Here is a 24,990-nt window from a genome sequence, read left to right as displayed (position 1 = left end):
AATGGAGTGGGTTGGTGGGTGAGGTGACACTAATCACTAAGTGATTAGATCGCTAAGTGATTAGTACAGTACAAATACAAAATACAATAATCGGTATTGGTAATCAGTAAGTGTGAACAGTGAACACAGTGAGTGTTTCCAATAGCACAGTAACTAGAAATTACAATAATCAGTAGTAATCAGAAGGAAATAGAGTGTGTGTACACTACAGGCAGTGAGTGCACGCACACACACACACGCAGGAGCTAGCCTATGAACAGTGACTGAGTGAGTGTCCCTAGTACAGTAGTAAGTAGTAACAGTCAGTAAGTACAACTAGAAATTACAATAATCAGTAGTAATCAGAAGGAAATAGAGTGTGTGTACACTACAGGCAGTGAGTGCACGCACACACACACGCAGGAGCTAGCCTATGAACAGTGACTGAGTGTCCCTAGTAGTAAGTAGTAACAGTAAGTACAACTAGAAATTACAATAATCAGTAGTAATCAGAAGGAAATAGAGTGTGTGTACACTACAGGCAGTGAGTGCACGCACGCACACACACGCAGGAGCTAGCCTATGAACAGTGACTGAGTGTCCCTAGTAGTAAGTAGTAACAGTAAGAACTAGAAATTACAATAATCAGTAGTAATCAGAAGGAAATAGAGTGTGTGTACACTACAGGCAGTGAGTGCACGCACACACACACGCAGGAGCTAGCCTATGAACAGTGACTGAGTGTCCCTAGTAGTAAGTAGTAACAGTAAGTACAACTAGAAATTACAATAATCAGTAGTAATCACAAGGAAATAGAGTGTGTGTACACTACAGGCAGTGAGTGCACGCACGCACACACACGCAGGAGCTAGCCTATGAACAGTAACTGAGTGTCCCTAGTAGTAAGTAGTAACAGTAAGAACTAGAAATTACAATAATCAGTACTAGTAATCAGAAGGAAATAGAGTGTGTGTACACTACAGACAGTGCACGCACAAACGCAGGAGCTATGAACAAACAGTGACAGTGACTGTCCTAGACTAGTACAGTTACAGTATAAAATACAATCACTAAGGACAGCAGCAGAAATACTGGTATAGATGAGAAATAAACTAACACAGAGGACAGGAGAGAACAGCTGCCCACACAGGCAGGCCCTAAAGCCTAAAGCTGTAAGCCTGCAGCAGCTGTCTCTATGTAACACACAAGCTATTAACTAAAATACAATGTCTATCTAACTAACAACAATATAGGTGTATATAGGAGGTGTATGTGAGCAAAACCGCTAGGTGTATGACCACAATAGAGCACTTGCTAAGCCAAAGCACAAAGGAGCAGATCTCTCTCTGTACAAAGTCAGGCAAGGACGGAAAAACCGAACATGGCGGCCGCTATTTATAGGGTAGGGGCTGGCCAGGGTCCCCCTCAGTGATTGGCTGCCGTCAGAGGGCCTGGGAGCCCTCTGATTGGCTCTGAGGACATCAATCTGGGCTATGACGCTATTCGAGCTCGGTATTCGAGCTCGAATAGCGCTGTTTGCTCGAATAGCGCGAATAGTGAATGAGCTATTCGAGTTTACTCGAATAGCCCATTCGAATAGCTCCAGCTATTCGGAGCTCGAATACCGAGCTCGAATAGCTGAAAAAGAGCTCGAATATTCGAGCTACTCGAATATTCGAGCTCTGTTGAGCACCACTGCTCCAATGCAGCATAACATGATGATGGGTAAGCAGGGGTAGGCATGTGATGATGAGTGTCTTTATTTAAGGACAACTCCCAGGCTGGAATTTCCTCTGACCAACCTGAAAATAAGTCTCCAGTTATACCTCCTTCTTCAACCATCTGTTTCCTCAAAGTATGTAGGCACTTGGAAGTATGGAGCTTTAACCAGTCCTATTGTTCATCATCAATAGCAGGGGTAAAAGTGCAACAAGCAAAGCACAGACCCCTCCCTTAACTGCTGAGGTCACCCAAGGCATGTCTGTTCTGTAGTGTAGTGAGCCTGAAACTACGTAACGCCTCTTTAACAACACTTAAAGCTTAATCAGTATATGTTTATAAACTTAAACAGTTTCTCTGTATCCTTTTGGATTCAGCCTGGACACCAGAGCTTAGCAAGCTTGTGAAGAAAGTCTCTGCATCTGAGGAAAGTCAGAACTCCTCTCGTACATCCAGTGTTGTAAAGTTGTTGCTTCTTTTTTAAAATATTTCTTACCTGGAACACATTAACTTAGGAATCACCAGCAAGGGGTGGGTGAGTAGGACTATGGAGTGCACACCTGCCCAACCTCTATGGAGGCACAGGATAGCCATTTTGCTACACTGCCAGTATATTCATTAATGTACAAGTACACTCTGAAAACATTTTACTACTTTTCATTACTCTAAGCGCTTGAAGTTGTATACCATTTTGCTTTTTATTTGAAATAGATGTTCCCAAATGGCCTGCCTTAAAGGACTTCCAAGGCCAAATGTTCCCCCAAAAAATAAAAAAGTTAGATACCTGCGTAACTTTGGAGGACACGGAGGACGCCGTCCGCGCCCTCCGTGCTGTTCTGCCGGATCCCTGCCGCTCATAGCCCCCCCGAACGGCTCACGACCCCACAGCCAGGTTCGGGCTCTCCTGCCTGCATAAAGATGGCCGCCGGCGCTGGCTGCGACTGCACACTCCGCATAGCCGCTAGTGCGGCTGCACAGCTCTAGGGCCAACCCCCCGATCCACGCAACAGGCTGCTTCTCACAGGATGACACAGAAGGAAAGCAAGAGGCAGCCATTGCCACCAATATGAGAAGGGCAGACAGATATAGGATTATCCTTCTAGGGCTGCAGCAGTCCAGTAGATTTGAATCAGACAATCTCCAAAATCTCTAGCAGTTGGAGGACACCACCAATGGATCTGCATGTCAATGGCTCAAGTAACAAAGAACAAACTTGTGCAGACAAATTAGTAAAAATGTATAAATAAGAGATCAAAGTTCATCAATTAAAAATCCATAAAAAGAAAGTTAATTCAGGGGTTTGAAGAGCTTCATGGGTGTGTGTATTTCTAAACTACATTCCACAATAGTTTACTATTTCTAGCTAAATCCTGAATAAAAGTATTTTTTTTCCTTTCATTAGCTTCTATACATTCTACCTTGGCTCTATAACATTAATGCTATAGAGTACTACTACAAATGAAACTTATGAAAACTTTTCATTTCTGCAACCCACAACAGCAAATAATTTTCCTTAAAGCCACAGTTCAATCTACCACTAAGAAGGCAATATTACCTAATTACCCATCCTTGCTCTGTCGAGGCACTACCCGTCAGGAAACTGTTATAGATAGGGTTATGAGGCTGTCTGATTCAGCTACTTGCACTTTTAGTTGATCCATAATATGACCCTGAAAATTGTGGATGATGCAAGGGATCAACTGTGCCTCTCAAGAAGCCTCCCCAAATATACCACGGTCAGAATTGTTTCCCATATATTTCAGATTGTACCCATGGGGCAGGTAACTAACCAATACCACATTCAGATATTTTAAATTGGCAGCAGTGAGGAAAAATATATAGTATATACTGTAGTTTGATATGCAATACAAAAGTACAAAACAAATAAGTAAAACAGCTATGCCTTATATCAAGTCAAGGTAATACATAGAATAATGCAGGATTGAAAGAGAAGTTTACATTATTTTTTTTGTTTTAGGTTTGATTATTTCCAGGATAGTAGAAGCAGTACTTCTACCAGGGTAACCACATCTTGTCAAACTTTACAATAATGCCGTGGTGGTCATAATTTATTCTGTGATATGGCACAACAGCGTTCATATTTTTACCTAATTGTATTTGTCAGAAAGCTGGTCAGGAAGGAGACTGAGTATACAAAATTTGGGGTCGCACGGCATTTGGCATATGGAGTATTTATAGCATCATGACTGAATTTAGTGACTTAAAGCCAGTAGATGTGAAGTGGAGGGCATTCCCAGATGAAGTGGAAAGGTGTGCCAGGCACAGTGAGGCCCTTAGGGCAGGTTGAAGACACCTCAGGATATAATAGTGAGATCATAATTTTCCCCTTTTAAGGTTTCAGCATCTTGTTGCAGTGTTTCCTTTCTGTCAAATATATTTACTAAAATACTGTAAGTAGTACTCAAACTAATTTCCACAAACATTACTATTCAGGAGTATTAACAGTATGTCCTCCATTATTAGGGATAAACACCTGTTAGCACTTTGAGTAAAGCCATAAGTTGTTTAAATACACTAGTTATCTCAATGGGAAGTTTCAGTTGAACTAAGGGTTAAGTTCTCAGCCTAATAGCTCACTCAATCATTGCTATGAGATTAACATTGAAAATGTGGAAACATTTGACTATTTAGCTATTTACTATCGTCAAACTTGGTACAAATATTGGTTTCCTACATAAGAAAATATTTTATTAGTAATATATTTTGTCCTTGACTTTCAGTGAACTACTGTACACACATCTTACTTAACTGAGACACAAACACATCCCCACATAAGACCTGAGCACATTCTCACATACTGGTCAGCTTTATGCAACCTATTTCTTACTCCTATTTAACCTCCTTAGCGGTAACCCCGTGTGTGACACGGGGTAAGCCGCTGGAGGGTGCCGCTCAGGCCCTGCTGGGCCGATTTTCATAATTTTTTTTTTGCTGGACGCAGCTAGCACTTTGCTAGCTGCGCCAGCACCCCGATCGCCGCCGCCGCGTGCCCGATCACCGCTATCCGGTGCGGCGCGCCCCCCCCCCCCCCCCCCCCGCAGACCCCTGCGCTGCCTGGCCAATCAGTGCCAGGCAGCGACAAGGGGTGGATCGGGTCTCCCAATGACGTCCCGACGTCCAGGAAATCCCGTTCTTTGAACGGGATTTCCTGATCGCCTATCGCCGGAGGCGATCGGCGGGGCTGGGGGGATGCCGCTGAGCAGCGGCTATCATGTAGCGAGCCCTGGGCTCGCTACATGATTTAAAAAAAAAAATATCAAAAAAAAACTGCTGCGCTGCCCCCTGGCGGTATTTTTCATACCGCCAAGGGGGTTAAAGAGACACTGAAGCGGAAAAAAAATTATGATATTATGATTTGTAGGTGTAGTACAGCTAAGAAATAAAACATTAAGATCAGATACATCAGTCTAATTGTTACCAGTACAGGAAGATTTAAGAAACTCCAGTTGTTATCTCTATACAAAAAAGCCATTAAGCTCTACGACTTTCAGAGTCGTGGAGAGGGCTATTTTCTGACTTTTATTATCTCAACTGTTAGTTAATTTTTTACTTTTCCTCTGCCAGAGGAGAGGTCATTAGTTCACAGACTGCTCTGAAAGAATCATTTTGAATGCTGAGTGTTGTGTAATCTGCACATATTATAGAATGATGCAATGTTAGAAAAAACACTGTATACCTGAAAATAAAAATATAAGAATATTTTCTTTGCTGCTAATCTTCTAGTAATTATTCATAGTACACAACCAATTCATTATATCATATATATTTTTTTCGCTTCAGTGTCTCTTTAATAATAATAATCCTATATCTCATAGAGTAATCTCCCTCCCCCCCGTTTTTGCAGCACACTAAACTATAGCTTGAATATAATTAACACTGTTGGATTTTCCAAAGTTGTAAAATTGAAACACCCTAGTAAAGGTCTGTACTTCTAGTCATACAATCATACAATATCTAGTATATATCCCCACACACATCCTATTGTTTTATAATAAAGTTCACAAAAAAAAAAATATATATATATATAACACCTGTCGACCCCTTTCTAAATTAAAATATAAATACAGACTGTAGTGCTTGGTATAGTACAACCCAGCCCCTTTTGGAATGCATAAAATGGTTACATTTAATTTAGTGAGCAGGTCCGAGTAGAGAGGTCTACAGTAGGCGCTTGGCCCTTCTAGTGACACAGCAGTGTGTATCTCCGAGCTTGATTGCCTGAGGAAGTGGGCTGATGACCCACGAAACGCGTTGCATACCTGGAGAACTTATAATAAATTTTACTGTTGGTTTCTAACGGCTTATTGGCTTGTCATTTTGCACCTGAGGGTGGCGTCCACCTACCCCCTCCTTTTAAAACAGTTTTTAGCTTTTTTTATCCTACTTTGGCGCCTCTGTTACAACCATTTATCTATTGATCTAGTCCACCCTGGGTGGAGGGGTGTATCCCCAATTCTTCCAATCTACAGAGAGCGACTTTTTATTACCTGGGTGGGGTCAGGTTGTAATTCTCCCCACCTGCACATCCAGTGGTTGCCTTTGAGGTAGCCTATCCTTGTGAGTATTTCACGATTATCTAGACTATATTTCATTTGTCTTGACATACTGCACCATTTTAGGCTCTCTGTTTTTTCTTTTGTGTTTCCATAAGGTCCCAGTAGAGGAACTGATCGGGATATACAGAGTGAAAAGTATAAATTGTGTAAGGACAATATTTAACATTTTGATTGAACTAACCAGGCAAAGAACATACATTTAAATTCTTTAAAAGAAGCCTTCTGTCTCCATTATGAGACACAGGGACTACAGTCAGAATCTGTGATTGACAATATATGGATGTGTACAGGGTGACATTTAAATAAAATGCTACAGTTCTGCAGGACCCACCTGCACTGTGTAAGCTCCGTGGGACTACACTGTTAACATCAAAGAGAGGAAACAGGTTTGCTTACTGTATTCAGTGTGATGAGGATACTATTTTCTACTATTTTTGTTTAAGTGTTCTGGTTTCACTCAAATCCAACATTGTGAGGATGGGGCCCTTTAATCTTTCCTGACCCTTCTTATGAATCCCTTCTCTAAAATGTTTTGAGAATCATGCAAACTAGGGGATGGTAAACAATTTGGAAAACTGCTGTTTCTACCACTACAGACACGCAGAAAAGTGTGTTCTGTACACATTCCAGTGCTCTGGGACAAGAAGTTATAGAAGAGCTGGTATTAAAACTCAGCTACATTCACACACCAAAAATCATTAAACAGACATACTATATCAGAGTAATTATGTTTACCTTTACCCTTTATTAATCATACACAGCATATATTTCATGTAATTTTCCTAGTTTAACTTCCCTGGGCCATCCAAAAGCAGCTATCAACAAATTCCAGTTTTGATATATTTTGCTACAACATGCACCCTGTCTTTTCCAATCAGTCCTAGCTCACACACACATTTAGTATAGGGGGGTGAGCTGAAAACCATAATCACAGCATTCTCTGCATAACTCAGACCAAGACCTCATGATCTGTAAATTAGACAGAAAATTCACCCAAATACTAACAACCGGTCAAAACTCTTCTTTTCATGCACAATCCCCTGTGATTTCATCACTCAAAAGCTTCCTCACAATCATTATTATTTTGTATTTATTTATTATACGCTATAATACTATTACCTCCATGTAGACGTCTCTCTACATTTTGTCACTATATTAGGATTGTATCCCCTACTGGCAGGCTTACATTATTTTAACTCATTACGAGTGGGGCTTACAGCTGCAGACACGGCTAGAAAGAACGGCAGACACTTTTACTTTTAAATTCTGATTTTCCCAACGTAAATCTGAACCTCTAACTTTTCCATTTTTGTAACATGGACATTTTTTAGCAACATTTGCATCTAAACCATATGTTTTTTGTTTTCCTAATAAGGACTTCTTAAATTTGTACGATTCAAAATATGACAATTGAAAGAATGATTTTTAACAATGTTAATTTTAGTTTTCTCAGGCATTTTACCACTATAATAAATGAAACTCATTTTTTCACTTGAATATCTAATACACATAACTTGTAATGGTGATGCCATATTTTGTATCTCAGGTAGTTAAATTACTAAAACAAGAAATAAAGATGTCTCTAAATTTCTGAAACTCTGTGGTATAGCTGTGTAGCCTACAGATTGTTAGTACAGTCTCATAAATAGTATGTCTCTAGGTTCGTTGGAGGCTGCTGTAAAATACTACAACCTCTTGGATTGTACCTCCAAGTACAGCCAGAAGAATACAAAGTACACTTACTAACAAACAAACATGCAAACAAAACAACAAATAAAATGTACAGTCTAGGAATGATCGGAAGGAGCAAATTCCGTGCCGCTGGAATTCATGGATTCCGCCAGAGCTGAATTCCGTCGCCATGAAAATTCCACTGGATTTTTACGAAATTCCGCGGACTTCCGGATTCCGGCGGAAAAATAAAAATCACAAATGGAACCTTGTTTATGCTATATAGTAGCCCATAGACCCTATTGACTGTTCCCTTAGTCCTTTTTCTCCTTCCTCCCTCCCTCACTCCCTCCTCCCGGAGGGTCTCGTCTTCCAGGTAATTGTAAGATTTCAAAAGCCAGCTTACATACCTTGGCCGGGAATTGAACCCAGGTTTAAATGAATGCGTTACTGTACAGGAGACACAGAATAGTGATGTCTAGTCTGGAAAGCTTGGAACAGACAGATATACACTTTGAAATGAATTACAGATTCTAATTATTCCGCCTATCTAAAGCCCCGATTGGGTTCCTAACATAGGAGCTAACTAACTTATTGGATGATACAAAATGCATAAATGAATACATGAATACTTATGAATATCTAAGTAGGTAAGCTTGTTAAAGATTTAATTGGCTCATGGACAGTTCAGTGGACAATATTTCTGTGTAAATCAAGGTTATAACTTGTGGGAAACACTGTGTTGTCTCTTATCTGCAAGATACCAACCCCAAATCCCACAGCTGCATTCCTATGTCATGAGACTGTGTGAAACTGCGAACAAGAGAACCTGTTATTTCTAAGGATAAATGTATGCTATAAAGGAAGTGTGCAATATGGCTTACAGGTGGCCATTTTTTTTATAAACTATCAATTTTACTTCATTCCTCCCTGTTGTTGGCAACACCAACACGGACAAACAAGGGAGGGTAATGCAAACACAAGGGTTAACACATTCAGCCCAGAGCATCAGAGTTCTTCATCTTGACGAAGGATTCTTCATTAACAACCTCAAAACATCCATAGACTTTGTGACGTGAAGCTCTGTATTGGCTTGGTGTAGTTGTACAGGCAACATAGAAGTAGTCGCTTTAGTTACAAGTTTCTTTCAGAAGGGACTGAGGAGTACTCCAATGCAGCATAACATGATGATGGGTAAGCAGGGGTAGGCATGTGATGATGAGTGACTTTATGAAGGACAACTCCCAGGCTGGAATTTCCTCTGACCAACCTGAAAATAAGTCTCCAGTTATACCTCCTCCTTCAACCATCTGTTTCCTCAAAGTATGTAGACACTTGGAAGTATGGAGCTTTAACCAGTCCTATTGTTCATCATCATTAGCGGGGATAAAAGTGCAACAAGCAAAGCACAGACCCCTCCCTTAACTAGGTCACCCCAGGCATGTCTGTTCTGTAGTGTAATGCGAATGTGTTGCAGAGGTGGCACACCTTACCCACGGTACGGGTGCTACAACCTGAGGGTGCTGAGCCCAAGCATCCAAAAGTACAATGTAGAGCAAAGAGTTCAGGTTGGCACACCGATTTAAATGCAGAAAGCTTCACTTTATTGCTTCATCAGCACGACGAACATGACAATTGTTTCGGGGCCACGGCGGGTCCCCTTCCTCAGATAGTGCAAACAAACAATGTAGTAGTAGTGTAGTAAGCCTGAAACCACATAACTCATGTTGTGCAAACCCCTAAGGTACTCTTGATTTGTGTTTTGCCTGAGGAAGTGGGCTTGAGACCCGCGAGACCCGCGCTAACGCATTGCAACTGTCTTTTTTGGAGTATGAATTAAAAATCTGTCTAAAACCATACATAGTGGTTGTGTTTTGGTATCTGGGGAAGAGGTAAGTCCACCCTTGCCCCCCCTAATTGTGTGATCACCCCTTTTTTCCTACTACAGACAACGACTTCTTAGCCTGAGTGGGGATGTGCTTAACATCCCTATTTGTGCTACTAGTGGTAGCCTAAATGTGGCAACCAACACTTGTGAGTATATCTCTTTTGTTGCTATTTTTGAACGTTTATACCATCGATAATACACTATTGGGGGCTCTCGATTGTGTTTTCTTGTTTTACTTTAGCTTCTATGATTAGTGTGCATGTTTTCACACCTACAGACATACATGGTGTGTAGAAAACACATACAGAAAACTGACAGGTGAGTGTGCTCCCAGCCTCAGCTTATTACACTCACTTTGTCCATCTCTGATGGATCAGAACTCTCTCTGCAGACTCCTCCAGCATCACTACAGAACACAGCACTTGGGGAGAGTAGAGAGGTTGGGGCAGGCGCTGTACACAAAAGCCTGCTGCACACTGAATAGGGATGTTTTACAAACCTTTGTCTACAAAAATTTGTATGATTTGTTATCAGTGGCTGAGCAGATGCAGTCATTAGAACAATTGGGAAGAGAGCAGAAAGTGTTTTCTCTCCATACCCTTAGTTGTAAGTCTCTCAGGACAGTGAAAAGAAACTTGTCCCCCCACGGGGCCCCCTGCAGATTCTGGGCTCCCCTGCGGCTGCATTCCTTGCAGGGTCTATAGTTATACCTGCCACATCTGTGTCCCACTGTGGGGGTGAAAAGCACTGCAAGCTTCTGAAAGCCGCCAGAAGATGTTAAGCTTCCAGAAAACCATGTAACTGACACACAGGCAGAAGCCCGTATCATCAGGCCCTAACTGCAAATGAGGAATGTGGCTGTGTCAGAATAAGTCTTCTAAGTGAAGTGTACAGAGCTGTCTTCATAATGCCAACAAAGCTGTAATAATTGTAAGATCCTTCTTAGATGTTCTATGTTTCACACTAATGGCCATGTTCTTTTTTTGCAGCATAAAGGAAACGTTGGCTCCTCTTCTAGATGACAAAGATGTTTCATTTCCAGAACTGGCGCCCCATTTCCCAGAAGAGATCCTTGTAGGCCATTGTGTTGAGGCGTGGAAGTTTGCTGCCGCTAAGAAATGGAGCCGCGTATAAAGACTTTCAATGGTCACTCTGATGAATGCTAAGACTTGCTCTAATACTATCAATTCTGGCTTACTGCTGTCTGTTTTTTGTTTTTTTTACTATTGTGCTTTTATATTTTTGGTTCATCTAGAAAATACACAAATATATCTGAGGCTTCACAGGGAAATAAGAAGGTAACAAGACTTAGTGACTAGAAGATTATGCGAAGACATAACATTTGTTTAGGTGATATTTAGGTGCAAATGAAGGCAAGTGTGGTCGAGGCCTTTATATCAATTTATTTTTCTTACTTTCTGCACTATGCATATTCAGGTTGCGCTGTTTGGTACTGGCTTTGCTGGTGCTTATTTCATATATTTTCCTCATTTAGTGAGAAGGAGCTATTAAAAGTACCAATTTAGTTTGCTACAAACTGCCAGTCCGCCAACAGAGGTGCTAATAAGGGATGAGTTTCCCCAATTTGGAATTCAATTCTGCATGTGTTGGATCAGTAACAGATGCGGACCTTGGCAGAGGGAGATACATCACCCTGGCCACTGCCTCTGCCGCTCCACACCGTGATCCATCACTCTGATACTTCCTTCTATGTGCATAGCGTTAGTATGTTCTCCCTATTTCCATGTAATGCCCTGTGAGTCCTACTGAACAAAAGCATGTTACAGTAGCTGTTGCAGTTACCGCCTAAAACATACTGGTAGGTTAATTGGCTTCCCCTCTGAGGAGCTGACTGTAGCCTGTGGCAGGGGTAGCCTATTGTGACTGAATAGCTTACTGGGCACACTGTGCGGCTGCTGTGCTCCTTAGCTGTCCAATCACTGAATCCTACAGGGCGAAAAATGCTTTACAACTGTCATCTCAATTACTCAGCCTCAGCCATAAGGCTGGATTCACACTGTACACGGAAAGCGCATCAGTACTTACAGGATCAGTTTTTCATCCAGTAAACAGTAGTGATGATCGCAACCTTCTAATTAAGATTATGGGAACATATGCATACAGTTTTGCAATTATGGGCATTTATAATTATGATTTTGATATTCAACTGATTTACGAGTAATTTTCATGTAATTTTGTGCTGACTTTAGAGATAAATAGCTAAGACCACCATACATTTCTTATTATTGTCACCAAAACTGCTATGCATGTTAAGGAGAAAGGTGGGAACAAGGCAAAACATTTTGTTTTTGAAAAAGACCTTGCATTTTTAAAATCGATTTTGTAAAAAAAAACTAAAAAAGGAAAAATGTTTTTGAAACTCAGAAAACTTTTTTTTCGTTGTTTTTCCTGCTATTCCCCTCAACGTACATAGCAAGTTTGGTGATGATTGCTTGTATGGGGGCTTTGCTATTTACTGCCAAAGTCAGCACGAAATTACAGTTCCTGATTACATTTACAAATGAAATTAATTTTTATTTTACCCAACATTTTGCATTACGATTTCACATCATGATTGCGAATTACGATGCAAAATTACGATTATGCAAAATTGTTGCTCAAAACTAGTAAACAGATCCGTTTGTTACACTGGACATCCGTTTTGCATGTGGATTTCCCTTGCATTCTCCACCCACTTGGTACCAGTCACTGTATTTCCTCAGCTGCCACTGTTGCTGTCCATTCAGGTCCCTGCACACTATAAACACCGGTACACTGATCATGATCATAGAGCACAAGCATCAGGCTCCCACTGCCTTTCAAGAGATCAATGGGAATCCTCCTAGAGCATCAAGGATAAATTCTATCAGTCACTCAGTGAACCAATGAGAATGCTGCCTGGGGAGGAATGACTCTCATTGGTCTCCTGCAAGCCAATGAGACCCTATGTTGGGCCTCTTGGATCTGTATACTGGTGTTTCTAGCATAAAGCGGACCAGATTGGATGGTGATTGGTGAGTAATTCATGAAACCTACGTGTTGCGCAGCCCAGACACCCTCTAGGCTAGTACTACTTCTGTCAGCCTCCATTGCCATCCGCTTCATCCATCTGATCTGCAGAAATCATGTGCCGCCTATACTTGCCGTCAGCTCATCAGAATAGAATGAGTAGATCTGTTGTGAACGGACTGATGTGATCGGATAAGATCCATTCGCATCTGTGCCGATGCAGTCGATAAACGGAATGTTTTTTTTGAGTGTGAACCCAGCCTAGCTTATCAAACAAGCAGCATTTTCCTTCCCCTGTTGCTCTTCCTTCTATCAGTATCAGTGTCCCCCACCGCCCGGATGTTTGCTGAAGATGAGACGTCACTTCATATCTCCCCTCTTATTTCTGTTATCTTAACATGTGAATTTTCTTTTGAGCTTTTTGTGCATAACATAACGAAAGCAACAAAGCGATATCTGACACTACTAAACCAGAGTGACAAAATAACCAGGATCAGCAGCACAGCTTTAGAAAAAGTAGCTCTCTACTGGAAACATGCAATTAAAATCACATGTCAGAGATAAGCTTGGTAACGGCCAAAACCAGAGCAGTAAAATTATTTCAATGGTGACAGTAAAATGTTTATATCTCTGCAATGATTTTTAGGTTTGTTGTATGTTTATTCCAGTAAAATATATCAGTGTAACCCGACGCAGATAATAAAGAATTCACGCCATCAAACTGCTACAGTAGTTTTTCTTTGCCGTCTTTTTCTTGTATTTCTCAAATATAAGCTGGTATTTGAGCAGTGATGACTTTTAAATTATGTGTGTGTGTTTATTTATTTTTGAAATATCCGCATAAAAATCACACTTTACCCTTCCAGTGGTTTATCTAGGGTAAATGGTGCCTATAGCAAGCACTACAATTGCACCCCTGTCTAACCATCATAACTGACGAGGTAAAAGGTCACGTTTTTTCTCACTGGTCCTTCATCACTTACGGAACTTGCTCAAAGTGACAACAATAATGTTATATAAGGTAAAGTGGTGGTATTATCGCTAACAATCATGCCTTGCAGCACTGGGTTCAAATTCCAACTTTGTTTTTCTTTATTTTAATTTTTTTTGCAGTCTGGTTCCATCCCACATCCTTAAAACATTCTTATAAGTTAATGTCCTTTACCCCCTTTCAAATTATCCTAAAGGTGCACACACATTTCCAAATTTGAGGGGCAAATCCATGGTCAATATTACCACTTAAAGTGTATCTGAGATACAATATTTTTCAGACTATAAGACACATTTATTCTCCCCCAAAAGTGTTGGAGAAAAGTGAGTGCATCGTATGGTCCGAAAATAGCACCAAGGGTCCCGCCATAGATACATACTGCAGGCGGTTGGAGTGAGAGGGGAGCATTGGTGGAGCTGTGGGCATGGAGGCTCACTCACACTTGCTGTTGCCTGCTTGAAATAGGCTTTCTTGTAATGTTTGTCATCAGGTGGTCATGTCCGCGCCGAGTGCACCATGCCCAACGACCTACAATTGTTGCCAATTCAGAAGCCGATGAGCCGCAGATGCATTGCTTAGTTGCAGACGCAGGCTTTATCTGTCCAACCGAATGAGCAGCAATGCTCGAGGCTGCTGGTTTTAGGCGACAATGGTCTCACGGGTGGTACAACAGCTCCATCACTGGAGCCAATCTGTGCACTGACTGCTACTGAGCGAGTGCACCAATTGGCCCCAATGATGGAGCTGTGGTCCCACCCCTGAGACCATTGTGGCCTATCACCAGCAGCCTCCAGCATTGCTGCTCATTCAGATGGACAGATGAAGCCAGCATCTGCAACTAAGCACTGCATCTGCTGCTCATCGGCTTCTGAACTGGCAAGACTTGTTTTCCGGTGGTCCAGTTGGGCATGGTGCACTCACCACAGTCATGACCACCTGATGACAGACATTGCAGTTTCCCACTAGGTAGCTTGCCTGTAAGTGTGAGTGAGCCTCCATGCCCAGAGCTCCACCAGTGCTCCCCTCTCACTCCCACTGGCTGCAGTATGTATTTGTATGCAGTAAATAATAATAATAATAATTTGGGAAGGGGGGGTCACATGAAAAAGCCTACACAAGGGGGGTGGAATAGGACAGTGGGACAGAGGAGGACACAGGGAGACCTCTCAACTTAGTTGCATCTTATTATTTTGAGCATCGTATGGTCACAAAAATATGGTACATAAAAGTTTTAACTGGACCTTTCTCCATCCCTCTGTAGTTCATCTGCTCTCTCGTTGTCCGTCTGGTCCCATCCGTTCTGCCGCAGTCAGGCTCTGTAAAGTCCCCGACTGGGTGACTACTGTGCGACCCTGACGTGCATCTTCTTGGTTGAGCTACTGTCACCAGGAACATTCTGCCCCAGCAAAGTTTCAAGCCTTAACTAACGGCACAGGCTCAGAATGCTACTGGCTACGGGAGCATGTCCAAGGAGGCGCATGGCCAGGGCCGTGCATACACATTTCCAAATCTGATTGGCCAATCCATGGTCAATATTACCACTTAAAATGTATCTGGGGAAGAGCACAACTGTGTGCAAATCAAATAAGCAAGCCTTATCTAAATATTGCTTGACTCTCCTAGCATTAACCACTTCCCGACCGCCTAACGCACAGCGGCGGCCGGGAAGTGTGCCCTGCAAGGACCAGCTCACCCACAGAGGCGGCGGTCCTTGTAAGGGCATGGGCGGAGCGATCGCGTCATCCGTGACGCGATCCTCCGCCGGCGCCTGCCGCCGCTCACCCGCCGCAACATCCCGCCGGCCATACGGAAGCGCCGGCGGGATGTTAACCCCGCGATGGCCGCATACAAAGTGTATAATACACTTTGTAATGTTTACAAAGTGTATTATACAGGCTGCCTCCTGCCAGGGCCGGGCCGAGGCAGAGGCTGAAGAGGCTCCAGCCTCAGGGCGCAGTGTAGAAGGGAGCGCACAATTCATTCAGCTGTCATTCCCAAGTGTGCTTGAAGCACAAAGAAATAAGAAAAAGGACATACATAGCAGTGACTGCAAGCCAGATAACTAGAGATTAAGGTGTTGGGGATGTTGGGGGCCCTGGGGCGCCTCTTATTCTAATAGCAATTAGTGTGTGACGGCTGGGGTGGGAGGGATGGAGGGGCGCACTTTGCTGTCTCAGCCTTGGGTGCTGAATGACCTTGTCCCGGCTCTGCCTCCTGCCCTGGTGGTCCCAGTGTCCGAGGGATAGTGCAGCCACCCTATGTAGCACCCAAGCACACTGATTTCCCCCCCCCCTGCCCCAGATCGCCCACAGCACCCCTCAGGACCCCCCCTGCCCACCCCCCAGACCCCTGTTTGCACCCAATCACCCCCCTAATCACCCATCAATCACTCCCTGTCACTATCTGTCAATGCTATTTTTTTTATCCCCCCCCTGCCCCCTCCTGATCACCCCCCCACCCCTCAGATTCTCCCCAGACCCCCCCACCCAGACCCCCCCCCCCCCCCCCCCTGTGTACTGTATGCATCTATCCCCCTGTTTACCTGTCAATCACCTGTCAATCACCTGTCAATCACCCATCAATCACCCATCAATCACCCCCTGTCACTGCCACCCATCAATCAGCCCCTAACCTGCCCCTTGCGGGCAATCTGATCACCCACCCACACCAATAGATCGCCCGCAGATCCGACATCAGATCACCACCCAAGCACAGTGTTTACATCTATTCTCTCCTCTAAACTCCCACTAATTACCCATCAATCACCCCCTATCACCACCTGTCACTGTTACCCATCAGATCAGACCCTAATCTGCCCCTTGCGGGCACCCAATCACCCGCCTACACGCTCAGATTGCCCTCAGACCCCCCCTTATCAATTCGCCAGTGCAATATTTACATCTCTTCTTCCCTGTAATAACCCACTGATTACCTGTCAATCACCTGTCAATCACCTATCAATCACCCATCAATCACCCCCTGTCACTGCCACCCATCAATCACCCCCTGTCACTGCCACCCATCAATCAGCCCCTAACCTGCCCCTTGCGGGCAATCTGATCACCCACCCACACCAATAGATCGCCCGCAGATCCGACATCAGATCACCACCCAAGCGCAGTGTTTACATCTATTCTCTCCTCTAAACACCCACTAATTACCCATCAATCACCCATCAATCACCCCCTATCACCACCTGTCACTGTTACCCATCAGATCAGACCCTAATCTGCCCCTTGCGGGCACCCAATCACCCACCTACACGCTCAGATTGCCCTCAGACCCCCCCTTATCAATTCGCCAGGGCATTATTTACATCTGTCCTTCCCTGTAATAACCCACTGATCACCTGTCAATCACCTGTCAATCACCCATCAATCACCCCCTGTCACTGCCACCCATCAATCACCCCCTGTCACTGCCGCCCATCAATCAGCCCCTAACCTGCGCCTTGCGGGCAATCTGATCACCCACCCACACTAATAGATCGCCCGCAGATCCGACATCAGATCACCACCCAAGCGCAGTGTTTACATCTATTCTCTCCTCTAAACACCCACTAATTACCCATCAATCACCCCCTATCACCACCTGTCACTGTTACCCATCAGATCAGACCCTAATCTGCCCCTTGCGGGCACCCAATCACCCGCCTACACGCTCAGATTGCCCTCAGACCCCCCCTTATCAATTCGCCAGTGCAATATTTACATCTCTTCTTCCCTGTAATAACCCACTGATTACCTGTCAATCACCTATCAATCACCCATCAATCACCCCATGTCACTGCCACCCATCAATCACCCCCTGTCACTGCCACTCATCAATCAGCCCCTAACCTGCCCCTAGCGGGCAATCTGATCACCCACCCACACCAATAGATCGCCCGCAGATCCGACGTCCGATCACCTCCCAAGTGCAGTGTTTACATCTGTTCTCTACCCTAAACACCCACTAATTACCCATCAATCACCCCCTGTCACTGCTACCTATCAGATTAGACCCCTATCTGCCCCTAGGGCACTCAATCACCCGCCCACACCGTTAGAACGCCCTCAGACCCCAGCCCTGATCACCTCGCCAGTGCATTGCTTGCATCTATTCCCCCCTCTAATCACACCTTGAGATACCCATCAATCACCTCCTGTCACCCCTAGCACACCTACCCATCAGATCAGGCCCTAATTTGCCCCGTGTGGGCTCCTGATCACTCGGCCAAACCCTCAGATCCCCCTCAGACCTCCTTCCGATCACCTCCCCAGTGCATTGATTGCATCTATTTCCCCTCTAACCACCCCCTGAGACACTCTCAATCACCTCCTGTCACCCCCCCTAGCACTCCTATCCATCAGATCAGGCCCAATACAACCTGTCATCTAAAAGGCCACCCTGCTTATGACCGGTTCCACAAAATTCGCCCCCTCATAGACCACCTGTCATCAAAATTTGCAGATGCTTATACCCCTGAACAGTCATTTTGAGACATTTGGTTTCCAGACTACTCACGGTTTTAGGCCCGTAAAATGCCAGGGCGGTATAGGAACCCCACAAGTGACCCCATTTTAGAAAAAAGACACCCCAAGGTATTCTGTTAGGTGTATGACGAGTTCATAGAATTTATTTTTTGTCAAAAGTTAGCGGAAATTGATTTTTATTGTTTTTTTTTCACAAAGTGTCATTTTTCACTAACTTGTGACAAAAAATAAAATCTTCTATGAACTCGCCATACACCTAACGGAATACCTTGGGGTGTCTTCTTTCTAAAATGGGGTCACTTGTGGGGTTCCTATACTGCCCTGGCATTTTAGGGGCCCTAAACTGTGAGGAGTAGCCTAGAAAACAAATGCCTCAAAATGACCTGTGAATAGGACGTTGGGCCCCTTAGCGCACCTAGGCTGCAAAAAAGTGTCACACATGTGGTACCGCCGTACTCAGGAAAAGTAGTATAATGTGTTTTGGGGTGTATTTTTACACATACCAATGCTGGGTGGGGGAAATCTTTCTGTAAATGGACAATTGTGTGTAAAAAAAAATCAAACAATTGTCATTTACAGAGATATTTCTCCCACCCAGCATGGGTATGTGTAAAAATACACCCCAAAACACATTGTACTACTTCTCCCGAGTACGGCGATACCACATGTGTGGCACTTTTTTGCACCCTAACTGCGCTAAGGGGCCCAAAGTCCAATGAGTACCTTTAGGATTTCACAGGTCATTTTGAGAAATTTCGTTTCAAGACTACTCCTCACGGTTTAGGGCCCCTAAAATGCCAGGACAGTATAGGAACCCCACAAATGACTCCATTTTAGAAAGAAGACACCCCAAGGTATTCTGTTAGTAGTACGGTGAGTTCATAGAAGATTTTATTTTTTGTCACAAGTTAGCGGAAATTGATTTTTATTGGTTTTTTTCACAAAGTGTCATTTTCCGCTAACTTGTGACAAAAAATAAAATCTTCTATGAACTCACCATACTCCTAACGGAATACCTTGGGGTGTCTTCCTTCTAAAATGGGGTCATTTGTGGGGTTCCTATACTGTCCTGGCATTTTAGGGGCCCTAAACCGTGAGGCGTAGTCTTGAAATGAAATTTCTCAAAATGACCTGTGAAATCCTAAAGGTACTCATTGGACTTTGGGCCCCTTAGCGCAGTTAGGGTGCAAAAAAGTGCCACACATGTGGTATCGCCGTACTCAGGAGAAGTAGTATAATGTGTTTTGGGGTGTATTTTTACACATACCCATGCTGGGTGGGAGAAATCTCTCTGTAAATGGACAATTGTGTGTAAAAAAAATCAAACAATTGTCATTTACAGAGATATTTCTCCCACCCAGCATGGGTATGTGTAAAAATACACCCCAAAACACATTATACTACTTCTCCTGAGTACGGCAATACCACATGTGTGGCACTTTTTTGCAGCCTAACTGCGCTAAGGGGCCCAAAGTCCAATGAGCACCTTTAGGCTTTACAGGGGTGCTTACAATTTAGCACCCCCCAAAATGTCAGGACAGTAAACACACCCCACAAATGACCCCATTTTGGAAAGTAGACACTTCAAGGTATTCAGAGAGGGGCATAGTGAGTCCGTGGCAGATTTCATTTTTTTTTGTCGCAAGTTAGAAGAAATGGAAACTTTTTTTTTTTTTGTCACAAAGTGTCATTTTCCGCTTACTTGTGACAAAAAATAATATCTTCTATGAACTCACTATGCCTCTCAGTGAATACTTTGGGATGTCTTCTTTCCAAAATGGGGTCATTTGGGGGGTATTTATACTATCCTGGAATTCTAGCCCCTCATGAAACATGACAGGTGGTCAGAAAAGTCATAGATGCTGGAAAATGGGAAAATTCACTTTTTGCACCATAGTTTGTAAACGCTATAACTTTTACCCAAACCAATAAATATAGGCTGAATGGGTTTTTTTTTTATCAAAAACATGTTTGTCCACATTTTTCGTGCTGCATGTATACAGAAATTTTACTTTATTTGAAAAATGTCAGCACAGAAAGTTAAAAAAATCATTTTTTTGCCAAAATTCATGTCTTTTTTGATGAATATAATAAAAAGTAAAAATCGCATCAGCAATCAAATAGCACCAAAAGAAAGCTTTATTAGTGAGAAGAAAAGGAGCCAAAATTCATTTAGGTGGTAGGTTGTATGAGCGAGCAATAAACCGTGAAAGCTGCAGTGGTCTGAATGGAAAAAAAGTGGCCGGTCCTTAAGGGGGGTAAAGCCCACGGTCCTCAAGTGGTTAAGATACGTACACACAATAGAATACTTGATAAAGTCACAAAATAACCAAAACATATCTTCAGGCAGATAATTAACTTTACTTAAACATCTCCAACATAACCCAATACTCTCTTAAAGAGACACTGAAGACACTGGTTGTGTACTATGAATAATTACTAGAAGATTAGCAGTAAAGAAAATATTCTCATACTTTTATTTTCAGGTATATAGTGTTTTTTCTAGCATTGCCTGATTCTATAATATGTGCAGATTACACAACACTCAGCATTCAAAATGATTCTTTCAGAGCAGTCTGTGAAGTAATGACCTCTCCTCTAGCAGAGGAAAAGTAAACATTTCAATTACAGTTGAGATAATAAAAGTCAGATAACAGCCCTCTCCACGACTAACTTGGTCAGAGAGCTTAATAGCTTTTTTGCATAGAGATAACAACTGGAGTTTCTCAACTCTTCCTGTACTGGAAACAATTAGACTGATGTATCTGATCTTAATGTTTAATTTCTTAGCTGTACTACACATACAAATCATAATATCATCATTTTTTTTTCGCTTCAGTGTCTCTTTAAGAGACTATAGGACCTGTGTAGAGATATTTCCAAGTACCCCAGACCCTGTCCTGACCTGTCCTCATGTTCTCCCCTCTGATCTAGCAGATCACAGTTTGGGACATATCCAGATCCCCCCGCTACTAACCTATCTACATAAAAATATTAAAAACTCCTTTAATATTCAATCAATAAAGCTTGCCTACTCCACCTTGACAAGAGTGAATTAGAACTATACCCATCCTTCCAAGGGTTGACTCTTGTCTCACTTATAGCCTAGTTTTTCTTCTGTTCTTTTTTTGGTGTTAACCAAGGTTCATAGTTGAATTAGATGGTTCTTTGTCTGTATAATACGTAACATTCTGATTTTGTATACTAAAATACTTAGAATTCAAGGTCAATTCAATCTATATGAGTGTTATACAATTGTACCACCTCTGTTTAGCTTTGTAAAAACGAATAAAAAACATTGATAAAAAAATAGATCTGTGCACACGTCCAACTTTTTCGACCACCTTGTCGTTTGAACAACAAGTTGGACGTGTGTACACGCTGTTGAGCGACTGATAACAGCCGATTGCCCGATCCACTCGGCAGATCCGTTGGACCAATTGTCGTTCAAATGACTGTCAGGTCCGTACGCGTGTACAAATGACTTCTAGTCGTTTGTCCAACTAATAGACGTTCAAACAAGTCATTTGATCAGTCATTTAATCTTGTAGTCCATTGTTCTATCCAGTCCATTGTCCATTATCAAGTTGGTTAAAGGACATGTATATTAGGTAAATTAGCATATTAGACGCTTTGTTGGTCAGTGTGTACATGACGTCTGAACGACTTGTTGTTTGCACTTCGTCTTTCAAATGACCAGTTTAAACGACAATCAGGTGTAAAGTTGGACTTGTGTATGCACCTTTAGAGATGTTGGCTGTCATTATGTGTATACACTGTCTGCTGTGATATCTGATTACCATGCATTATTAATTAATTAATCATTTTATTGATGTCAAGAACCCCAAAGCTCACAAACTTGGTCATTGAGTGACCGTGTGTCAAGGATACAAAAAGTGGGCAGAGACAAGAACCAAATGTTTAAATGGGAAAATTTATGATGTAGCCATTTTTACTTTCTTAATGGCAAAGTTCTCAAACTTGGCACAGATGGTCACTGGGTGACTGGGATTAATATTCAGGAAAGTGGGTGGAGTCTGCAACAGCCAATCAGAATTCAACTATTGATTTTAAGGCGGAATATTTAAAATGAGGCCTCTGGCATTAACAGTATAATAATGGCAGCAAACATGTTACTGTTGGTCACTGGGTGATTGTAGCCTCCTTTTCTGAATTTGAATTCCAAACAGCCAATCAGATTTGTTTGATAGATTTCAATGGAAAAATTAAAACTGCTTCCATTCTCACATTATTGATGCCAAGGACCTCAAAGCTCACAAGCTTGGTCTGTGAGTTACAGTGTGCCAAGGTTAAAAACAGTGGCTGGACCCAACAACAACCAAATACATAAACGATCTTCAGCTAGTATAACGATTTATTTCTGACACATTTGCCTGTCACTTGCTACTGTTTGTTACAATCAGAATCAGAATCATTTATTTTGCCAAATACAATGGGGGTTGTACCCGGAATTATTTTTGGCACACACAGGGTCAGTGGAGGTACAGTACAGTGGACACTTAGTAATACACATAGGCTATCATTCATAAAGCATTCCCGCATGCGGAAATGCTTAATACCGCTGACATTACCGACCACATTGCAGAATGTCAATTCATAAAGGCTCTTTCCGCATGCGGAGCTGACATTCCCGTGCAGAGTGATAACTTACCGCCTTGTGCGGTGTTGATACGCAGTTATCCAGAAAAAGTAGCAAAATGTGCATTCATATACATTTCCGCATAGCGGTATGCGGAAGGGGATTACCGATCCCCTGGATGTAGCGGGAAGCTTGCGGAGTACTTGTAAGTGAATGGGACGGACCTCCCAAGCAGCAGAAGAGAGAGCAGCGCACGGAGGGAATCGGGCAGCTTTTCTGTTTCCGCACGCCTACTGCCCGCCTACCGACACCATTCTCCAGAAAACCTCCGCACTGCTATAGCACCAGGCACCATTTTTATGAATAACCACCAAGAAGGCTAAACTACCGACGGCGGTATTCTCCCGCACGGGTTCTCCTTACCGCCAGCAAGTTTATGAATAATAGCCATAGAGTGGTACACATAGTAACATACAGCATAGCGTAATATAAACATACACTTCAGTTGCACAGAGCAGACATGGAGCATAGTAGAGAAGGACTAGCGTGATCATCCGAGTGCTATGTGAGTGGAGCTGCCACACTTCCTTGTGGTGCTCACTGCACTGAAGCATTTTGGATTCCGCATTACACCTGAGGAAGAAATAGTGCAGAGAGAGAGAAAGTGAGACCTGGTGCTGTGGCAGTGACCTGCTGGCTGGTGGCATCGCTGGAGGGACCTCTGTGGCTGCGTATGGAAGTCCAGCCCCAGTTTGCGGCCTAGTCCGGCGAGGTGGGTCAGAGGGTGGGGGGGGGGGGTAGACACAAGAATATCAAAAGATATACAAAATTGCAAAAAAATGACAAACTATATCTTCAATCACAAAAAAAGGTGTATCCATCCAGTAACGTTAATAGGCATAAAAAACCCAACAATATTCTTTTTAAAGCGACAACGCATTAGATATTTTTTGTTTTGTGTTGCCTCGCCACCTGTGTTTGGTAAGAGTTGTTGTATTTCTCTTATGTGTAAAATCAATAAGAAGAATCTTGGGAGGAAAAAAAAAGGCGACAACGCTGGCTTGATTTGGGTTATGACAACACTTCTTCAGGCCTTAGGCCCCGTTCACACTTGCGGTTTTGCAAAAACCGCACCGGATGTCCGGACCGCACCGGAGCCGGATCGGACCTGAACCGTACGGTTCCTGTCCGGATCCGGTCCGGATCCGGTCCGGTTGCATACGGTTTCCGTGCGGTATGAACACGGTTGCGGTCCGGATCCGGATTCTTAAAGAGATAACAACCTGTATAAATACCTGGGGTTCTGGGAGGTCAGCAGAAGCTCTGGGGTCATTGTTGGAGACAGCTGGACGTGTGGAGACCATCCTTGGATACAGAGACAGCAGTTGGGACCATGGATCCAGTCATTTTTTACGCTTATTACCTGGGAATTCTCTCCTTCCTGTTGTTTACCTACTACTATGTGGGGAGAAGGCGTGCTCCTCGCAGGAGATGGTGGGTGCACCCTCTACTAGCCAGGAGGCAGAGGAAGGGAGAGTTCCAGGCCCTCTACCGGGACCTCAGACGACACCCACAGAAGTTCTACAGCTACACTCGGATGTCTATTCCCCTGTAAGTATATAGGCCTAAATACACCAACCCCCACCATTCCTAAACACCCCACCCTCACCCCCACAACACCTCATCCCTGTATACCTAGCTAAACACACCACCCTGACCCCCACACCCCTGTATACCTAGCTATACACTACACCCCCACCCTCCACAACACTCCCAAACCTCTGTAAACACACCTCCCCCATCCTCCACCCAACACCTTGTCCCACAACATACTTTACAGCTTCTTCCTTTCCATCTCCTGACAGGTTTGATACCCTTTTGGAGATGGTGAAGGATGACCTTAGGAAGAAGGATACCACGTTCAGGAGAGCAGTCACACCACAAGAACAACTACTCATCACACTGAGGTATGTAAAAACAAATTTTTTTATTGCAAAAACAACCACTTTCCAACATGGAAACATTCTTCCAACATGGAAGACAAAAAAATAACATATCTATGGTATAGCCCGGTCAGTTTT

At 43.2% G+C, this 24,990-nt stretch overlaps 1 protein-coding gene across 1 annotated transcript in view; it reads left to right on the top strand.

Moving 5' to 3' along the window:
* LOC137504562 (E3 ubiquitin-protein ligase RNF213-like) overlaps positions 1 to 13,549 on the top strand; it is a 526,907-nt gene extending 513,358 nt beyond the window's left edge. Inside the window, exon 56 of the mRNA XM_068233144.1 lies at positions 10,824 to 13,549. Within this exon, the coding sequence (XP_068089245.1) occupies positions 10,824 to 10,968 (145 nt within the window). The 3' untranslated portion in view covers positions 10,969 to 13,549. The remainder of the gene's footprint in view (positions 1 to 10,823) is intronic.
* Positions 13,550 to 24,990: the final 11,441 nt, after the last annotated feature.

This window comes from Hyperolius riggenbachi, chromosome 4, assembly GCF_040937935.1.
Source record: "Hyperolius riggenbachi isolate aHypRig1 chromosome 4, aHypRig1.pri, whole genome shotgun sequence".
NCBI classification, from domain to species: Eukaryota; Metazoa; Chordata; class Amphibia; order Anura; family Hyperoliidae; genus Hyperolius; species Hyperolius riggenbachi.
Note: the sequence above shows the minus strand (reverse complement) of the source record. Positions and strands in the feature narration are given on the sequence as shown.